Source organism: Rhinolophus hipposideros (genome assembly GCF_964194185.1).
Source record: "Rhinolophus hipposideros genome assembly, chromosome: 10".
Lineage (NCBI taxonomy): Eukaryota > Metazoa > Chordata > Mammalia > Chiroptera > Rhinolophidae > Rhinolophus > Rhinolophus hipposideros.
Window position 1 is genome coordinate 33,034,545 of NC_138056.1, and position 22,892 is coordinate 33,057,436.

Below are 22,892 nucleotides of genomic sequence, written 5' to 3' on the forward strand. Positions count from 1 at the left end.
ACTTACCAGACAGTCCAGAATCATGTAACATTTAAAGCATGGTCATATATTACAATCCATGAATAAGAACTACAATTCCTGTTTTTTCCCACGAGTCTACCAGAATACATTTTCTTATGTTATTTCTTTTTTCACACCAGCCAAGACTATGTGTATACATGTGCATACCAATATACATGAACACATATTGACAATTAAGTTTGTGAACTTGTTGCAACGATGTTGCTAACCTTTTTTTCGATATCAAAGGGATTATTCATTATGAATTTGTACCACAGGACAAACAGTTCACCAAGTTTATTATTTGGAAGTTCTGAAAAGGCTGCGTGAAAAAGTTAGATGACCTGAACTTTTTGCCAACAACTCATGGCTTTTGCATCACGACAATGCACCAGCTGACATGGCACTGTCTGTGAGGGAGTTTTTACCCAGTAAACAAGTAACATATTGGAACACTCTCTCTACTCACCTGATCTGGCCCCCAATGGCTTTTCTTTACCCAAAGATAAAGAAATATCGAAAGGAAGACATTTTGATGACATTCAGGATATCAAGGGTAATACGATGACAGCTATGATGGCCATTCCAGAAAGAGAGTTCCAAAATTGCTTTAAAGGGTGGACTAGGCCCTGGCATGGGTGCATAGCTTCCCAAGGGGAGTACTTCAAAGGTGACCGCAGTGATATTCAGCAATGAGGTATGGAGCACTCTTTCTAGGATTAGTTCTCAAACTTAATTGTCTGGCCGTGTGTGTGCGTGCGTGCAGGCGCACTTAAAATTTCTTTAAAATTAAGAAATAAAAATTAAAAACCCAATCAAAAATAATTTGATCAAATTAGTGCCAATTCCAACTTCAAGATTTTTCTCAAAAAGATAATCAGCAATTTTTTTTCCCCTGGGCCAAAAACATCCATTTTACTTAATACTCTGAACTTCAGTATTTATACTTAAGACTTTCCCATATATCTGCTTCCATTTGAACCAATAAACACCAATAAGCATTTCTCCACATATCCCTTAACAATTACCTTAGTTAAGATTAGAATTCTGATAGGTACAGCAATAATATAGTTTCTAAGATTCTACCTATTCAAACAACCTAATTTTCACATTAGAGAAATCAGTACTAGAGAGGTTAAGTGACTTATTCTAGGTCATAACTGGAAAAATAATACTGGACAATTTTAGTTCCCCTTACAAAACAGTGGCCTTAAGATTCAATTCCCACTGCTGCTAAGCTCAATAATGAGAAAGAGTACAAAGAGACAAAAAAAAAAAAAATGATAATCATCCCTGACAGCAAAACTACTCTTTCATAAACGCCATGTTTTTGCTTCTCATTTTTTAGAGTCAGCCAACATAATTAGGTGAGAGAATTTCAGAAAGCAAATGATCAAATGCTTTTGTTGATGCATGTAAAGGATTTAGCATAGTGCCTGGCAAAGAGTTAACACATAGATCATTATCACAGGACTCTTTAATTTGGAAGAAGGCACTATATGGGGTCAGCTACTTTGCAGTAGAGCTAGGCTAACGTAGAAAGAAGCAGAAAGCCACAGCAAGTCTTTCTTTTTTCCCCAATTTTATTTCCTTTTTTGCTTTGCATTGGTGTATAATTAAAAACAATTTCTCTATATCTATTTCTGATATATTTTTCATCTCAGTAGCAGCTATTGCTTGCGTAAGTTTCCTTTTCTGTGAAAATACTTTCTAAACCTTAAGTTAAAGAATAAATGAACTCGCAAATGAATAGAAAAGTATTCCTTCAAAACAATAGATTATACATTTCTTCACATTTAGAGTATCTCCTAAATATGCCACCATTTTTAAGACTCAATGAATTGTAACAATTTTATTGGTCATTCATTTCATTTAGTATCCAGATATCTGCTCAACTACTATCTCCTCAAAAAGAATTTTCATTCTGTCTCTACATAAAATATCTTCAAGCTCCATCTCTTAACCCTGTTTTCAATTTCATCATAGCCCTTAAGAATTAAAATATTATTTATTTTGTGTTTACTTCCTTACTAAAATGAAAGCTCCAAGAGGAGAAAGGCCTTTGTCCATATTGTTTGAAGCTCTATTCCTGAGGGCTAGAAATGTGCCGGAACACAGCAGAAACGCCAATAAGTAATTTTTGAAAGAATAAAAGAATTAGTTATTAAGACTATATATGATATCATTACACTTATTAAAAAGAGACAATGCCTTTTTTGTTATTTTTCTGGTACAAATTAAAAATCTGTTACTTTAAAATGCTGTTTTGCTTTCTAAAATTAAAAATTTCAAATAATGATGATGATAATTGTTAAAGTTCACTGTATTGTTTCTTTACACGGATTATTTAATTTTCCCCACAGCATATTTTATTATTTCCATTTAACTGATAAGAAAATAAGTCTTAAAATATTAAATAATTTAAAATAACAGTACTTGAAAAACAGCTCATAATCACAGAATCAGTTGAATGAACCATATTTTGAAACTTGGTCTGTCTAACAAAAGAGGTCAAGATCTGAATCACTATTCTATGTTGCTTCTTAAATTGATTTTTACATGATTAAAAATAAGATTTAGTATTTGTATTATACCATGCTACATTTAAGTACTCAAATGTTCTGAAATGAAAAATTTCCCATGTAGCATATTAAATAAGATTAGGATTTACAAAGGTATATCATTCATAGTTCAGTGTGATAGCTTAGTTGGCAACTAGCTCTTAGCCACCATCTATTGTGAAAATTACCCATTTAGAAAATCAATGGCATACCAGAATATATGTAGAACCAATATATGACACTTTATGAGATAAATTAATATGCATAGTTAAAAATATTAGCAGATGGAGAGATTCATATATGTATTGCTAATGGTTATTGTCCTTTCTCTCAACTTTCCACTTTGCTAAACTTCATTTTACTATAGGCTCCCTCCGTGATAGTATAGTTTTTAATTTCCTGGGAATTGTCCTTGGTTCTGAACCAAGTCATTTATTACTGATATCAGAAGGCTTTGCTCCAAATGCCCTGCTCATCTGCAGTGTAATTCAGACTGTAATTTCACAGGCTGCTGCTTCACCTGTAGGGGTGCCATCTGGAAGAGAATTATACCCAGTATTTTCTCCCATGATGCTCATGGGGCACTCTTCTTTACAAACTGACATTTACTTTTTAAAATTAAAATTTTCATGACACTTCAAAAATTAATTACTAAAATGGAACACTTTGATTAAATTTGAAACTAGAACATTAACGTTATTCATTAAAATGGGAAACTTATTTTTAAAATGCCTGCTCATGATATTCTTGGAATAAATTAATGATAAAAGAAACTTGTATTATCTTTAGGATAAGGTGCTTCAATGATCTTTTATTTTTTTTCTGTTTAAATAACTAGATTACTAATACACCCTTAGGTAGAATTAATTATTTTAAAAAGTGAGGCAAGGGAGAGGCACAAATAAAATGAAGAGTTAATCTGTACAAAGTTTAGTGAAAAACAGTCAATAATCTGGATTTATTTAAAGACAAAAATAAAAGATTACTTCCAACAAATAAAAAAGCCTACAAAATCTAATCCCTAATTCTTAGTATATTTCTGAAACATAATAAATATTTGATGACCTTTTTTCCAATATTACTCTCAGTTCTATAAAACTTACTGTAGATAGAATTTTATCCAATGTGATTGGAACTACTAACCCATTGTTAATTGAAAACAATACATTTTAAGTAAAAACATATAAATGTAGATTTGTTTACCAATACTTTTTGAGGATGGATCCATCAATTGGAATTTTCACCATCTTCCTTGCATAAACCACACCCATAATGGATTGTAAATAATTTCATTTGAGTAATTTTAAAATAAAAAAGAATCTCAGGGCATTTGCCAAGTGGAGAGCCCCTGAATCCTATAATTCCTACCTTCCTGTTCTTAGTCTTTCACAATTTAACTGACTACTTTGTTCAACGACAAATATTTTTTAAATCTTGCTCAATATTTATGTTAATATTAACTGATTTTACATAAATAAGCAGGTAAACAAATACAATAAACTCTTGGTAAACACATAACACAACTGACAGAAGCAGAACAGGAGCAACACACTGAAGGGAACTTACTAGCTTTAAGTGTCCAGGTAGTCATAGCAATCCAGCAGGTGTGACACAAAAAGAATGCAGAACATCTACTTGGTGAATTAAATGCAGAAAGCTTCGATTGCCTCTCCAGGTGACAAAATAAGTTGTCATGATGTCACCTTTTTTAGGAAAATCTTCCTTGATGGCCAAGACTAGGGCAGTTGGCCTTCATTATCATCTAAGTTAGAGGCTGAGTTATTGTCAATGCACAGAGATGAAACCTCTAAAGCAGGGTTTATCAACCCTGGCAATGTTGACATTTTGGGGCAGATAATACTTTATTGTGGGGGATGTTCTGTCCATTGTAAGATGTTTAGCAGCATCCCTGGGTTCTACTTACTAGAGACCAGCAGCACTCTCCTCCTGTGCCCAGTCACCTCCCTTCCCTATTGTAACCTAAAATGTTTCCAGACATTTCTCATTGCCCAAATAACCACAGGGGGCAAAACTGGACACCATCCCTCCATTGAGAACCACTGCCCTAGAGATATCCAAAAAATAATTAGAAAAACATCTGTTCCTAACCTACAGTGTTCTCTGCTAAAAATGTACTAAACTTAAGATTTTACAGGATATATCTGATTTCATCTGATCTCAGATGACTTTACAGGAAGTAAAGTAACCTCTATTTATTTCACTGTTAAATTTATAATAGCCTTAGATATTGAATACCTGAATTGCAAAGATTTTTCAGTGATTCCCGAATCTCACTTGACTCTTTCATTTTAAATGTGCTAATGCTAACAACTTTATCACAAATAAGATAACATAAGTTTAAAAGTAATTATGTAAAAAAGGTTATTAAAAAAAATTACATGACTATATAATATGCAATAATTTGGGTAAAAGTAAATAGAACATACATTCATATTTATTTATAAATGTTTAGAACATGTTTGGAATAATACACAATTAATTAGAAAAAATTAGACTAAAGGACTAAAAATATTATCAGGGAAAAAGAACAATACTTCATAATGATAAAGAGGCCAAATTTTATCAAGAATACATAATAATCCTAACGTGTATACACCTAAAACACACATAAAAATATCTGAAGCAATAAATGACAAGAACTGAAAACAATTCCTGAACTTTAGGTAGAAAATGTGTATTACCCTTTTAGCACTCAATAAAATAAGTAGACTTAAACTAATAAAGATTTAAAAGACTAAATGATACTATCAACCAACTTGACCCAACCGATATATAACACTCCATTCTAAAAGAATGTGGAACATTCAACAAAATGGACCATAAGCTGAGCCATAAAACAAGTCTGAAGAAATTTAATGGAATGATAACACACAGTATGGCCCTTGATAGCAACCAAATCAAACTAGAAATCAGTAACAAAAAGATATCTACAAATACATGGTGATGGAAGGAGAACTGACTCTGGGTGGTGAACACACAATGGGATTTACAGATTATGTAATACAGAATTGTATACATGAAATCTATGTAACTTTACTAACAACTGTCACCCCAATAAACTTTAAGTAACTTTAAGTAAAAAAAAAAAAAGATATCTAAAAATTTTCCAAACAGACATTAAACAACATACTTCTAAATAACTTGTGAATCAAAGCAGAAAGCACTAGGGTAATATTTTGAATTGAATTAAAAAATTGTGGGGTGTAGCAATAGCAGTCATAAAGGGAAATTTAGTTTTAAGAGTGGTGGAGAAAGCAAGGTACAGACCGACATGTAGAATATGCTTATGCCACACTAAATATAAGGGTGGGGTTTGTAATATATTTTGTTCATTGCTTTATCCTGCTTACAACAGTGCCCGGCACATAACAGCCACAAAATATTTGTTAAATGAATAAATGTCCCAACAGGTGGGAATATACATGCATGTTTTATAACAGATTAAAATATTTCAGGAAGAATACATTAGAAACCGTTAATTGATTTTGTTGGCGGATTCATGGTAAGTCCTAAGTGGTAGTGTAAAGACAAGGGAGGGATAAAATTTATAACTTCTACGTGTTATTACTTAGTCAAAACACAGTAATAAAATTTACATGTACATCACAGAGCAGCTATTTGTCAGAGCAGCTATTTCATTATTATTTCACTTGATCACCACCTTCCATGCAAGAATGAGAATAGTGATAACTAACACTTACTCAGCACCTACTATGCGTTTTTACTGTCCTGTAGGACTACTTCCCACCTCGTCTCATACAACATACAGTTCTCCCTTTTCCGTGTTGTGGACTTGTGGAGACATACTCAGCACAAGAGCTGATTTCCTCTGCATAGTTTGAAAAACTTTGATGAGTTTAAAAGTATTATCTCCACTAGATGGCAATCTCACTTAATCAACAAAAGACTGAGAGTCAAATTGGCTCTTTTCCTCAAACTGCAGCACACAGTCCAATCAGCAACTCTATCAAAGGAAAAAGTGAGTCATCTCAAAATCTTTCCAAATGCACACGTGGGCCTTACCCCAGACTTACAGAATCAGTTTCCAAGGAAGAGGGCAGAAGATGCACGTGTATTTCTAAAACAATATTCCCAACCCCAAAGTGGTTGGGAAAAAATCATTAATTATAACTAGATACTCTACTCTTAAAAATATAATTATTAGCTAATACTTGTTTAAGAAAATTATGTTAAGGTGTGCATACGAGTGACTCTATAATAGTTATAAAGTACAGATTTTTGACGCTGTAGAAGGGATGAACTCTATTAACAGTATGATCCAGAACTTAAAGAACAGGATCTCATTCCATTTCCAGCAACTGCATTTTAGGAACTAACCTCTAAGTACAAAAATTTGCTAGAAGAATTTGGAAAAAAAAGTACACCTTATAAGATGCATCAGTAAGCTGGTTTTCACCTTTAGAGCACTGGCTAAATCTAGTTAATGAACATGGGAAAACAGGTAACAAAACCCACGGAGTCATCTGATGTGAGGAAAATAAGAGGAAATTGTCCCAAATAACAAAGCAGAGACAACAAAAGGTATCTACAGAGCAAATGTGCACTTAAAATCTCATTTGCTGCCAGACCTCCCCCTCCTAGCCAACTCAGTTTAGAACCTAAATTTACAACCCTAATTTACAATGCCTAGTGGCAGACAAACTTCAACACAATCATTTAAAAGTGATTCTGCAACATACTCTGTTGGAACGACCATACAAAAACAGGTAGTCTCATACCTGTTAGTAGGAAAGCAGAATGAATATTGAGAATTTGGCAATAACTAGTAATACTAAATATGCATTGGCCCCTTGGCCCATTAACTGCACCTCTAGGAATGCAAAATGAAATGACACATGCATTCCTAGACATAGGAATACTATAAATGTAAATATAGTATTATCTGCAATAGCAAAAGAATGGAAGAAATTTAAATGAGTGTTAGTTGTACCCATTATATTTACATATACAATAGAGTATTATACAGCCACAGAAAGGATCGAGGAGTATCTTTATATAATGATTGATATAGAGTGATTGCTAAGATATCATTTTAAATTTAAAAAAGCCAGATACGAAGCAATGTGTCGAGTATGCTAACTGCATTAACACAAGGGTAAAAATATAAATATATACATATCTGATATTTTAAAAATAAACCAAAACCAGAAAAAAAAAAGCATCATCTATTCACTGAGGGACAGAAGGAATGGAATCACGTAATGTTATTTTTTCACAATTAAAACACAAAACTGACCTGAAAAAGGACAAAGAAGTAATCCTCCCAAACTGAAGATAAAGGAAACAAATCTAACTGCATGTTAGTTGGTTACATGACCAGAGAAAAGTAAAAAACTCTATAATCTTAAATTGAAAATATCAGTGTAAATTCATGATTTTTTTATATTAAAAAAAGAGATATCTGTCCATTAAGAAAAACATATAAGCAATGACAGTCTGGTAGCAATGAACACTCCTATAACCCAGACTGTGATCTCTACACACTGTTTTCCAATAAAAGAACCAGGATTTTTTAATTCCAAGCTTAGGCAGTACAAAATGACTATAAAATGCTTTATAGTACCAGAAAGTAAAATCTGAATCATAAACATACTTATTTTATATGTTCTGTTTTTCATTATATGTAATATATAAGAACAACTGGGATTTGTTACAGGGACATTAAGAGGCAAGTTCAAATGTTTACCATTAGCCAAAAATGGGCCGACCTTAACATCAAAAATTATAATGACAGGGCCGGCCCGGTGGTTCAGGCAGTTGGGGATTTGTGCTCCTAACTCCGAAGGCTGCCGGTTCAATTCCCACATGGGCCAGTGGACTCTCAACCACAAGGATGCCAGTTCAATTCCTTGAGTCCCGTGAAGGATGGTGGGCTGCACCCCCTGCAACGAGCAAGGGCAACTGGACCTGGAGCTGAGCTGCGCCCTCCACAACTAAGAGTGAAAGGCCAACAACTTGACACTAAATGGCACCCTCCACTACTAAGATTAAAAGGACAACAACTTGACTTGGAAAAAAGTCCTGGAAGTACACACTGTTTCCCAATAAAGTCTTGTTCCCCTTCCCCAATAAACCTTAAAAAAAAAATTATAATGACAATGATTTAAAACGCATCAAATATTAAAAATACGTAAGTTCATAATGACACTGAAAACAAATTTTAAAATCCCTTTAGAAAATGCTATAAAAACAATTCACAACTCTGAAAATGGCAAATAAACAAAATAATAAGCATTTATCCTATTTTTCCTATATATATTTCATAACCAAATATTTGATGAAAGTACTTACGAATAATTTCAGCTAATAAATATAGAATAAATGGTACAATTAGAATATCACAGTTTTATAACTACTAATGAAATAATGAATCTAAGAAATCATTTTCAATGGCTTCTAAAACCTTTAGGACAAAGAATGATAGGGATCTTTGTAATGAATAGATTAGGCTGACAATTCCAAAAGCCATTGATCAATCTCAATATAACAGAGACAGCTAGACACTAAGAAACCTGAGACTCAAAGCAACAGAAACTAACCACCACCACCCCACATGAAGTATTCGGGGGCGGGGGGGGGGGGGAGCGGGAAATGCTTACATTTATTAAGCTTCTATTTATGAACCTTGTATTTCCAGTTTACAAGAAATACAAGGGATAGAAAAACACACATTAAATGACATGAGGATGCAATCATCACACGGCAGAATATTGAAAATTCTACAAGACAAATGACTCAGTTTCTTCAAAGAATGGCAAGAAAAAAAAGTGAGGGAGGTGAACATATAGCTTAGGAGATTTTAGACTTGATACCAAAAGCATTACCCATAAAAATCGACAAATTGGACCTCATCAGTATTAAGAACTTTTGCTCTGAAAAGACCCTATGAAGGGGACAAGCTACATAATTGGAAAAAATATTTGCAAACCACAGATCCAACAGAGACCTAGTAAACAGAATTATCAAACTCAGCAGTGAAAAAACAAGCTAATTAGAAAATGAACAAAAGACATTTCACTGAAGAGGAGGTACAAATGGTAAATAAGCATATGAAAAGATGTTTAACATCATTAGACATTAGGGAAATGTAAATCAAAACCACAATGATATATCATTACACATCTACCATGTTTCCCTGAAAATAAGACCTAGCCGGACCATCAACTCTAATGCATCTTTTGGAGCAAAAATTAATGTAAGATCCGGTATATATGTTATGTTATGTTGTTATGTTACGTTACGTTATGTTATAACCGGATCTTATATTATAGTAAAATAAGACCGGGTCTTATATTAATTTTTGCTTCAAAAGACGCATTAGAGCTGATGGTCTGGCTAGGTCTTATTTTCGGGGATACAGGGTATCAGAATGGCTTAAATAAAAAATAGTGAAATATGAAATGTAGGCAAGGATATGGAGAAACTGGATCACTCATACATTGCTGGTAGGAATATAAAATGGCACAGCCCCTCTGGAAAATAATTTGGCAGTTTCTTATAGAACTAAACATACAATTTGCATATGACTAGCAATAGTACTCATAGGCATTTATCTGAAAGAAATAAAAATACGTTCATGCAAAAAAATCTATATACAAATGGTCATATAGCTTATGGTAATGTTAAGTTGGGTGATGGGTACATGAGGTTCATTGAAATATTCATTCAACATTTTTTATATTGGAAATTTTCCCTAGTAGTTTTATAATATTAAAAATAAATACAGTGCTTCTGCATTTGTAATTATCCCAAGTACATGGCAAAAACAAATGCAAATTACTTGAAGTAAAATTCAGGCATCAAAGAATTTTCTATAGATAAAGTTCCTTGAAAAATATACAGTATAACATCAAACTGGTCTAAACACTCAAATTAACAAGAGTAAGCACCATGAGAGCAACAGAAACAATAGTTAGCAAAAGCAGACCTGGAAAAATGTCAGATACTGTAATTAAAAATCACAAAAGATAACTTAAATATGTTTACAATTCATAAAATTAAAAGAGGCTTGAAAATAGTAACAAGCAAACAAGAAAAGTTTTAAAAGAACTGTAGAGAATTCCTAAAAGAAAAATATTTAAAAATTGAAACAAAAAACCTCAACGAATGATTTTAACAGATCATTAGAAACAATTTCAGAAAAAAATTAGTGAGTTGGTGGACAGAAATAAAAAAATTATCCAGAGTGCAGCCCAGAAAGCAAAACATTACAAAATATGAAGGAGGTTAAGAGGCATGGAAGATGGAGAAGTCTAATAAATATATAATAGCGATTCTAGAAAGATTTATTAAACAGATACAAAAACCTCAAACCTTAAAGGAAGTTTGATAAATTTGATACACTAAAAATTAGGAATGTCTATTCATCAAATCACACCAAAAAATGATGAAATGACAAGCCACACACTGCCAACAAACACAAGTGATAAAGAATTATATATCTGTCAAGACAAGCTAGGTTATCCTGTATTAACAAACAACAACGAAATCGTCACTTAAAACAAAACAATTTATTTCTGGTATCACAGGCTGACAAGAGGTGTTGCTTATTATAATTACTCAGGGAGTCAGGCATGTCAAAGAGTCACATGTAACTTCAAAGGGCACAAAGAGTTAAATTCTATCATGTGCCCCAAAACAAGGAGAAGCAGAAGATATAAGAAGAGCCCTAGTAACAGACTGGTAACTAGAATAAATAAGGAACTCTTTCAGAAAAATAATAAAAAAATAAAAATTCCAAAACAAATAAGAAGCAAAAGAAATTAAGAAAAAACAAGCTAAAAGCATATTAAATGGCAGGCTCTTAGTTCTTAAACATTTCTTAATATTTGGATATGTGTTGTCTTTTAAATTCTTATAAATTGCACTCCAGAATTTCCATCCCCAGTTACATAAAGAACTGAGAAAAAATTAGCAATTAAAAAGTCACAATATTATTTTTATCTTGAGAACCCACATGTAATGGTTGTATCTGCTTGGCTATGTAAAAAGGTGAGATTTCTTTCTTTCTTTGTAATCACTTATAGAATTGCCTGATATGTGCATCAGATTCTGGTGTAAAGATTATTTAATAATAAAATTGTGTTCTTTCTCTTCTAAAAATAAAAAGTCACAATAGAGCTGATCAAGGAAAGCAGAAATAACAGCAAAACTGACATCCATGATAAGACGAAATACATAAAATGTGTGTGCTTCAGGGTTTAGTGCTTCTGTAAGAGGGACCTTAGAGCACCTAGTCAGCCTTCATGCAGACAGCAGAAGTGCCAATGCCTTGTTTTTTTAATGGTAGATTCTAAAATATGGCAGTAGTTACGTTTTTCTCTTTTAATAACAGCATAAAGGATAATACTTAGAATTATTTTTAAAAATCAGTTGAATGTGAAATTCAACTAAATCAGTACTTAGAAAAATTAACCTCAATTTCAAAACATTTGGGAAAAAACCTGAAAATCAATGATCTAAGCTTTGATTTGAAGAAGGTAGTAAAAAGAAGAAATCAATCACTAAAAGAGAAGGAAACAATAAAGATAAAATCAGAAATCATTACAACAGAAACAAATGTATGATAGAAAAAAAGTAACAAAGCCAAAATCTGGGTTCTTTGAAAAGAGTAATAAATGACTAACCCTTAGCAAAATGGATCAAGACAGATCATATGTAATTTGCTAATGACAAGGAATAGGTTAAGCTTTGGGTTTATTTTTGGTCACTTACTTTTACTGGGTAGAAGCACAAATTAGTAAAAATAAGGTGAATACTGAAATCCTGAAAAGGTCAGTTAGCCTCATAGTCATTCAACTTCAAAGCTGTACTCCTAACTTTAAATGGGGTACTCCCCAAATAAACACTCTAGTATTAAAAAGGGATAAAGGGAAGAGAGCGAAATGGAGTATACCCAATCAATGTATCATCACTATTGAAAAACATACGCAAAATAAGTAATCTTTCAAGAACAGGTCAAGGAAGTCATTCATTAGAACAGATAAACTAACGCCAGTCCTAAAATTTTCATTTCACCAAATAATGACTTCAGAGTCCTGCCACCTAAATATTGCAAATTTGGAGAATCCATCAAAATAATATAACATGTAAAAGAGGAAGGAAAAACTAAGAGGACAATTGTCTTTACAAGCCCTTTAAGTCAGCTGAAAAAAATAATGTAAGTCATGGCTTCCTAAACTTGTCCTGAAGTACATCTAAGAGCTACAGAGAATGAATAGGAACACCCAAGGAATTAGGGAGCAACTTACTAAAATCAGCCCAGTAAGGGCTCAAAAAGTTATGAAGGCTAATGTTTTATCTTAAAAATCTGTGACAATTTTGTATTCTATTCCATAAATATTGTCTTTCCCCTCCCAGATCTTCACACCATATCTAACTTGTTATTTATCAAGTTAGATAAATGGGGGTTCTCTAACTCCAGGTTGGAGAACACAGGAACAAGTATTATTTATTACAAATTGGTGGCATTTATATGATTACTCAAGGCTTCAGAATCAAATATATAACCATGGATAATTCGTAAGAACCACCTTATAGTAATTATAATAATTACAACAGAACCAACTGAGTTACATAAGAGAATCTGTGTTTGTAATAAATGCCCATCTGTCTGCAAATGCAAACTATTAAATTTTAGGAGCTTACTTTCACTCTCAGGTAGAAGTAAATAGTGTTACTAAAAAAATATAGCTATACAATTTTAGAATTTGAAATTAACAAATAAATAGTTCCTGTTTTCTCACCGGTATAATGAAAAATTTTTGTAAGGGCAATTGATTCATATTCCTGAATAACTTATCTCCTTTATCTTCATAATTTACAACTTATTGAGCAAAATTATTATTTATAAAAGCAATTCATATCAGACTTAAAAGCACAACTAGATACAATATGGCAAAGGGCATTATGGAGGACAAAAAGCAAATAAATCCAATCAAATCAATTACACTATGCACTAAATCTCTTGGCAAAGGCAACTTCCAGAAATTTGATTAAAGAGCTATATTTAAAATATTATATTTAAAAAGCAAAAATTTACTTGTAACACATAGTTGTTTCAATATAAACAACTTTCCTTAAATAACTAAATATTTTCACTTAGATTTAGTTTCAAATATATAAAAAAAAGAACATACATTTGAGTAAAATATGTTACTATACTTTGCTAGACTTTGCTATACTTTTCTTACTTTGCTAGAGTAAGAAACAACATGGCTGCGGAGTGTGATCTGAATTCTAATTTGAACAGATATTAAGATTAAACAAAGGAGAGGCTGGGGAAGTGATTGAGAGCACAGATGAGAACAAATGTAAACATTATAAAATGGAAATAATTATACATATAAGGAGCCTATTCTTAATCACATTTTTATTCTGTTTTCATCTTATTCTTAATTCAGATGTCAGCACATCTATGAAAAAAATATTCTTATAAACCAAAATTTTCCTTTCATTGTTCAAGCATACAATTATATACCTGTTTATACTGATAGTACTTAAAAATACTACTGTGAAATATGTATTGTATATTTTATCTAAAATAATTAAGTATTATAAGTATTGCCTAAAAATAGTTTACAGGGTAGCAAACTGAGAATTTTGCTTAAAACATATACATAATACATTTTAATTCAGTCAATGTTAAAAAAAATACTAAAAATATCCCCAACCCCAATAATTCACATCCATCAGGTGATTTTCATACCTCTTTGCACTAATTATAGGCAGGTCAATCAGAAAATGCTAGCCACAGAAACAGAGGGTCTTCTGTTCTTACAAAGAGCTCATAGCTGAGGGAGAAGTCTTAAGAATGGACTTCCCCCAAGTGTTAATATTCTTTACTTTGTGCATATTATCATTTTTAACTTTTATTTATTGAATAGCCTACTCTAGCAACTCAGTCACCAGTTATAGAATGCTTAAAACTTTCTACAACTTACAAAACTGAAAGCTAATTACTAAGATCTTACATGCCAGGAATCGTTCTAAAAAATTTACATGTATTCATTCATTTAATCCTCACAAAAACCCTATAAAGTAGGTACTACTGTTATCTTCATTTTATAGAGAAGGAAACTGAGGCACAGTGAGGTTCAGTAACATGCCCAAGGTAACAAACCTAAGAGTACAAAATAGGACCAAGAAATCAGGTTGTCTTGACTCCAGAGCAACATTCTGAACCCTGTCGTATGATACCCCTCCCTACCTCCATGTTCTGCACAGAAAATTATAAATAAAATCATGTCTATGGCCAGTGAATTTCCATCTGGGAAAGTTCTCTTATCATTTACCAACGCTAAGCCCAGTGATAGACTTGGCCATTCTAAGTAATTCCTGGTTTTCCGTATTGAGAGAATAGAAAAAGAAACATGAACAATTAAACATAACACACTGTGAAAGCTGTAATAGAAACCTAAACTAAAGTGCAAAAGAGAGGGAAAAGATTTTTATATGTAATCAAGGGTTAGAGAAAGAAAGCTTTGTAGAGGTGATGTCTGAAATGAATCTTACAGAACTACTAAGAATCTGCCAAGCAGGGAAAATAAAACACAGTAAGAAAAATAAGGTAATTTGTTAACACATATTTTGCTCTAACCAATCATTGGTATCTTTCGCTAAGGAGCAAACTACTTCAGCCAAAAATATACTAATGAAAACATGACTATAAAAACAGAAATAAAAGACATTAAAACACCAGTAATCTTTGTCATCAAAAGAACATTTTTTACTGTTAATTTTATGTAACTTTATATAATCTACTTTTAATTTTGAAACTTGTTATTGATATTTATTTATTTATCTATTTAATTCAAGAAATACTGCAGTGAAAAGATATCTTTTTGTCTAATGAAATAAAGGAATAAGAAGTGAAAGGAAAACAATAGCAGGAGATATAGAGTTGGGAAAAAGTATTTATCTTGAATCACTGGAAATAACATCAGATTATTTCAGAAATTATTTTAAGTAAACAAAGCAATACATACTAAACATGTACAATCTTACTTAGCTTACATTTTTCAGAATAATATATATAAAAGAGGAAAAATATAAGAGTTTTTAAAAATATTTAAATTCGGGTCAAAAGCAAATTTCTTATCAGAAAGGAAATGCAAAAATAAACCTATATAACTGAAAATTTGTCTTGTTAATCTCCTATACTGTCTCTGACTCTAATTAATTCAGCTTATCTAATTTACTAAACTACTGATATAATTATTTAGTATATCATTTAAGGCAAGAAAACAGATCAGGAAAGGCCACCTATCCTCATGGCAGTTGGCTGAAATGGCATGGCTTCACTGCCAGACCAAATGAAAAATAATAAAAATTTCAAAAACAACAAAATTTTAAAAACAACAAAAAATTTCAACATCTAACAGTTTGAAATGTGACCTATAGTGGGCTTCATGGTTAGTCTGTGGACTGTTGGTAAAGCAAATCACAAGCCAGTCTTTCTAAGTGAAACAGACTATAAATCTTGAAAAGCTATTTACCAATAATAAAGAGTATTAAAGATGAACAAAGAATATACCAGTTTTGTGGGTATAGGTATGTGCGTGCATGCGCATTACACAGATACACCTGTGCTGGTGAAGATGGGGTGAGAAAGTTAATTCTGAAGTTTCAAGGATAAATCCAAGGATACTTGAGTAAAGAAAAAATTTTAGGTCACATCTTAAAAAGCAAGCCTAGATAGAAAAATTACAACAGATTTTAGACAATTTGAATGTATATCATGAATGATCATAACAATGAAACATAAAGTTTACCTAACGTGTTATTTTGCTGATGGTCCGGATGTCAGGTACAAAAAAAAAAAAAAGAATCATCTCTGGCAATTATATCATATAATGCCAGGATCTTATCTATATATTTCTAAAGAGGTCATGCTGAAAAACATAGATGGAAAAAACAGCAAAACCAAATGAGTCAATCTGGCTTAACTCCACAAGAATCAGAGATGCTTACTTTGAACAGTTTTAATAGGCAATCAAAAATAGTCATAAAGAATGGCTCTATTGGTAGAGCAAAATGTGAAAAATAAGAACAGATACTCATAGGTATAAATATTAACATCTTATAGAGGTTAACTGTTTCTATTTAATTGGTAACAATTTTATCAAACAGAAATTTAAAATTAAAGGCAAGACTAACTCTAGAAATTCATAAATCTGCAAGGCAAGTGACAGTTTATCAAATAACATGCTAACAGTAATGATTTGGCTTAAATTTCATTCTTATTAAAGAACATCTTCCAAAATAGAGGCAAAGTGCATAAACAGCTGAAGGCAAAAACATATTTAGATTAAGCCATGGAATAGTTAGTGAACCATAGTACAAGAAAACAGATATATTTCTCTGTAATATATGGATGTCTACACTGCTATACTGGATTACAAGTACATTAAACATCTGCATCCAATTCTTTAACATATATTCCTTTTTTAGTCCTTCCTTGTTTGAAAATACTTTTAAAAAGAGAAAAGAAATGTATGCTATAGCTTAAAATTGCGTTCTTCTAGATTTTTGTATCCTTACTATTGTGTATAAAAAAAAATCAAAGACAGAGGATTCTATGCAATATATTTTAATTTTAAAATGCTGGTGCCTGAACATGTGGCTTTAAAATAAGATTTAAAATAGTCATTTACCACTTTCTCACTGTTTCAGTCAAAGTAGGAATGCCTGAAATCTGTTGGATATATTTTAGAAAGCATACCTGCTCCTTGTTTAATTATGTAATTGGAATTTTTCAGCTTCTCTGCTCAGAAATCATAGTGGCAGCACCAAAGTTAGGAGGGGATTTACAGGACTTAAAAGATACTATAAAAAGATACTGCCAATCCACAAGGATAACTTAAATTTTTTTAACACAAGCCTACTTAAGTGCAAATTTCATTAGAGAAATAAGGCCATCCAGAGTTGGTTGCTTCAGAATAAATGCCATAAATTACAATGTCTAATGCTCCACCTAACTCATTTAACATGATCTGCTAGACTTCAACTCCACTGACGCTCACAAGGAAAGGCAGATGGTAAGATAATGCAAACTCTTAAGTTATACCTTTGTGAAGAGGAAAAATAAAAGTTCTCAATTCTCACCTCCTGGACACTGATTTGATTCCCTCAGTGAAGTGCTTCTGAAAGTACCTGGGCTCCAAATAACTGACTCCTTTCATCTCAGTTTCCAGGGACTCAGTATTGTTTCTGTTACAATGCCTTCTTGATAAAGGCAGAGATCACACCTGATCAATCTGCCAAAATGAAATGTGCCCTTTAGGTCAATTAGAGTCTAACTAGGAGAAGTGTTACGATAGGCTATAAAAATAGAGAAAAATCAATGCAGAAAGTTGGTTACACAAAGGTATGAGAATTCATCATCCAGAGATCAAGAGGAGAGTGAGACAAATGGAACTAGCAACACCAGGAAGGGACTACCATTCCTAGGCTAGAGAGACAAAGAGGCACTGCTACAAGAGCCCAGAGCCACGGTCACACAATGGATGCTGGAATTATGACACGTGGGTCCAGTGGAAACTGGAGACACAAAAGAAACCGCTTCTGCCAGCAACACCCCTAGAGGAAGAGAAGTGAAAAAAATGCCCTGGCTTCTCCCTTCCTTAAATCTCCCATTAGTGTTTCCCACTGGGTTCCTCAAACAGAGTAGAAGTCAGCTGTCACTGGAGCCTAGGAAAGGTAGCCTGCAGACTTAACCATCTTTCAGCACAGAACAAAGCAGAAGGCTATAAAATGGATCTAAGGGCAAACAAGCCCAGGACCAGCATACCTTTCAATAAAGTTCACATCATAAATGTGACAATCTCTTAAATTCACTCCTCTTCCCAGCTAATTTTTATTATTATTCCAACAGGCTCTAAGATTTGAACTGCATATTAATACTTCTAGATCACTTTTCAGATTTTGAAATACATTTACTAGAACTTCAATATCCAGAAGTATACTTCTGCTAAGTAGGGCAACTCTTCTAAAATGTTCAACTTGGTGACAGGAAGTTTAGTAAAGTATGTCTTTTAGTTTGCTTATATAGTCTAATTCAAGTAATTTTCAAAATACATTTTCAAGAAAAATAAGTCTCTAAAGAAACGAGGATGCTAGCCAACATTTAGTATAAACTATTTTAAACGGTTGCCAAGTAAGTGACTCAAATGTTCTTTCTCCAAAGTACCTTTCCGTAGTCTTCAAAAAGATGTTGGCTTTTTAATTATACAGAACTAAATTCATACCTTCTCACTCAATTCATAAGACAAATCAGAGTGCTGATACAAATTCTTTGGTATGAGAAGAATAATGGCATTAAGAATTGTTAAAAGCCAACTCTAGCATTGAAAAAAAACACAATTTCATTTACAAAAGAGTAACTGCCAACAACAATGACTATAACTGGCTCCAGATTGGAACCTAACACTATATTAAATCTGAACATTTCACAAGCTCCATGAAATCCCAGCTACTTTGCTAGAATTATTACTAAGTTTATTCAAAACATAGATAATTGTAAAGCAAAGCATTATTTTAAAAATTTTTTGAATTCATTTAATGAAAATATATGTATCAAATACAGTTTTCTTTTTTAAAAAAAAAGCATAAAATTTTCCAAATGGTTAAAAAATTGGTCTATCTAGAAATACTCTCTACCTTGTCTTCACTGAATTGGCATATTGATAAATCAAATCAGTTGTCAAATATCATTAATTTTACTTTATATACATTTTTAAATAAATATTCTGCTCTTGACTTATGATTTCAAAAGCAAATTATAAAGATATATAGCATATCTTAATTCTAGTATATTAACAATGCCAGTAAATTCTATTTTATGTGATAAAGGACACTGAGTACATGGCCTAACAGATCAGAAAGAAGACATTCAGTATGATAATAAGAGAAGCAACGTCGTGTTAATTTTGACAAAATTAACCTAATAAGTCCTTACTAGCCTTTGGAGGGTTTTAGGCAAATATATTTACATCTCTAAAATTTACAAAGTAGAAAAATAATACAGTAATTCTTTATTATGACTTTAAAAGTAAAAAGGCTAACTTATTCTCTTTAAAAAGATTATGATAAGTAATAAAATTAAATGCAGAAAACCTGCTACTTTATTCATTGATTTTTTTTAAAACCAGTAAAAGTAGTTTTTTCTACAAACACTTACCATCCACTCAGATATAATAACATCCACTTTTTCTACAGGAAGATGAACTTCTTCAATCTTTCCTTTAATTAGTATGATAGTATCTTCAAGTTTATTTAGTCTGAAAATTATCATAAGGAATTAAATTAGCATGTTAAAGATTCTGAAAATAGTCAAATCACATAATTTCTTGGCAATTGTTCAAATTATTTTGTGAAACCAAAAAGTTTATTTATTCCCTGGACATATCATTACTTTCTGGTCACTTCATGAATGCCCAGGAATATTTCTGCTTAATATTACAAGACACTGTAGCAGTATTTAAAACTTCAGCCTGAAAAGAAATCCAAATTTTACCAAGAAGACATGTCAAAGTAACTGGGTCTTTTTCGTTTTTTTAAAGGGAGGGGTAAAGACAGACAGACAAACAGACTAGCCAACAAAATTATGTTTTTAAGAGAAATGTGTCATACTGGAGAGAGATTACAAGTCAGACGCTCTTATTTTGAAACCCAGATTCTTTAGTATTTATTTGTCAGCTAAGTGATCTTAATGAAATTATATAATAATCTTGCTAAGCCTATATGCTCATGTGTAAGAGAATGATGACCCCTGCCCTATCTACTTCACAGCCTATTATGAGAATCAAATATTTGTGAAAGCTTTGTATGTTGCAATTTGAAATAACAGTTAAAAGAGATCATTTCAACAAGTTAAAAGAAAACTGCTAAGTTTATATCTAGTTACATAAATAATCAATCCTCACAGGACGTACATTTGAAGTATAAAGGAATTTTTTTGCTAATACAGGACAGATCCCCCACACATATACCTTTATCATCGTATTATTTACATAAAACTAAATGTGTTCATTTTAAGGGTAAATTTTGTTGAATTTAAAAAAACAGAGATACTTGAGTGACCACCGCCATCATCAATATACAGACACTTCTATCTCCTCAAAAAGATTTCATTTTCTAGAAAATCCTCCAAACCACAGGTGCATCCACTGATTTTCTTTCCACTACGTATTAGATTTGTATTTTGTAGTTTCATTTATGCGTAAATGGAATCATATTCAATGTATCTTTTTGTGTCTGATTTCTTCTGATAAGCATACATTTCAGTTTTAGATTCATACATATTTTTGTGTATATAAGTAGTTCACTCTTTGCTATAGGTGAGCAGTATTCCACTGCATGGATAAAACACAATTTTGTTTATCTACACACCTGTCGATGGAATTCTGGACTGTTTCTAGCTTTGGGTATAATGAATAAAGCTGTTAAAACTATTTGTGTACAAATAGAGTTGCTCTGTCAAGTGGAAGTGTATATCTAACATTCTAAGAAACTGCCAATTTGTTTTACAAAGTGCATGTACAATTTTACATCCCACCAGCAATATATGTGCATTCCTCTTGATTCACTTAGCATTGTTGAGCTTGTAAGATTTCACTATAGTTAAAAATTGCATTCTCCTAATGAATGACCAAGCATTTTTTCCATGTGCTAACTGGGCATTCTCCCATTGTCTTTTGTTCAAGTTTTTTTGCTCATTAAAAAAAATCAGGTCAGTCTTAATGTCATTGAATTTTAAAAGTTCTTTACATATTCTGGATAAAACCCGTCAGATTTATGTATAGTGAATATTTTCAACCATACTGTGGATTTTTTTATTTTTAATGGCATGTTTTAAAGAGCTAAAGTTTTAAATTTGGATAAAGACCACTTTATCATTTTTTTCTTTTGTGGTTCATGCTTTTGGTGACATAGAACAAATCTTTTCCTACATCAAATACTTTCACCTATGTTTTCTTATAAAACTTTTTAGTTTCCGTTTCAAGTTATTTTTTCCATATAGTATCATGTTCATTCTTTTTCCTGTCAATATCTATTATTATGGTGTTGAAAAACTTGGTTGGAAAACTATCACAAGTGATAATTTCAGCTTTTTGGAAAAATTATCACTAATGCATGGAATTACTTCAGTATCTTTTTCAAAAATCAATTAACCATATATGTATGGTTTATTTCTGGACTTTCAATTCTGTCTCAAGACTTAGATGTGTATGTATAACACTTTCTTGGTTACTACGGTATAGCTTTAAATTAAGTCACAAAATCTGACAGTATGCATTCCAACTTAATTCTTTTAAAAAAATTCTTTTGACTACTCTAGGTCATTTGTAGTCCCACATGAATTTTAAGGATCAGTTCACAGTAATGTTCTGCACTTTTCAGTCTTATACTTGTGTTCTGCATCATTCATGTTTCAGGCATATTTTGTTAAATTTATCCCAAAATGTTTGATAATTTTGGTTGTACTGTAAATGGTATTTTCCTAAGTTTCAATTTCTAGTTGTTTGTGGCTACTAACAGAAATAAAATTAATTTTCATATTTTGACCTTCAATCCCATGACAGTGAAAAAGGTTTTAGTTTCAGCAGTGTTAGTGCCTATTTTATGAATTTCTCAGGATTTTACATGTACATGATCACGTCATTTGGGAGTAATGACAGTTTTACTTCTTTGAATTTTTTTTCACTTTTATTTATTTTAAGTGTGTTTTTCCAGGACCTATAAGCTCCAAGTCTAGTAGTTGTTTCAGTCTAGTTGTGGAGGGCGCAGCTCACAGTGGCCCATGTGGGGATCGAACCGGCAATCTTGTTAAGAGCTCTGTGCTCTAACCAACTGAGCTAATCGGCCGCCCTCAGATCTGTCTTTTATTTCCTTTTCTTGATTTATTGTACTTGCTAGATACCCAAGAAAATTCTAAATAGAATTGGTGAGAGTGGACATCCCTTATTTGTTCCCAGTTATAGGGGGAAAGCATTCATTAACTATTATTTAATATGACATTCCCTGATGGTTTTTTTATAGATGCTCTTTATTAGATGAGAAAGTTCCCTTCCTTCCTAGTTTGATGAATTTTCCCTGTGAATGAGTTTTAAATACTTATTCATTTTATACCTATTTGTTATATCAATTATTGACAGGAGTATTGATATCCCCTAACATGATTAGAAACTTGTCCATTTCCCCTTGAATTTGTCAGTTTTTGCTTCATGTATTCCAAAGATTTTATTATTTGATTATAGGTTTAGTATTATTATGTAGTCTTAATTATTT

General features: G+C 32.1%; 1 protein-coding gene across 4 annotated transcripts in view; it reads right to left on the minus strand.

The window, feature by feature from the left end:
• Nucleotides 1-22,892, minus strand: part of PRMT3 (protein arginine methyltransferase 3) — a 123,162-nt gene that overhangs the window by 63,618 nt on the left and 36,652 nt on the right. For all 4 annotated transcript variants that reach the window (XM_081064925.1, XM_081064927.1, XM_081064928.1 and 1 more), the window contains one exon: nucleotides 19,783-19,882. In XM_081064925.1, the coding sequence (XP_080921051.1) occupies nucleotides 19,783-19,882 (100 nt within the window). The remainder of the gene's footprint in view (nucleotides 1-19,782; nucleotides 19,883-22,892) is intronic.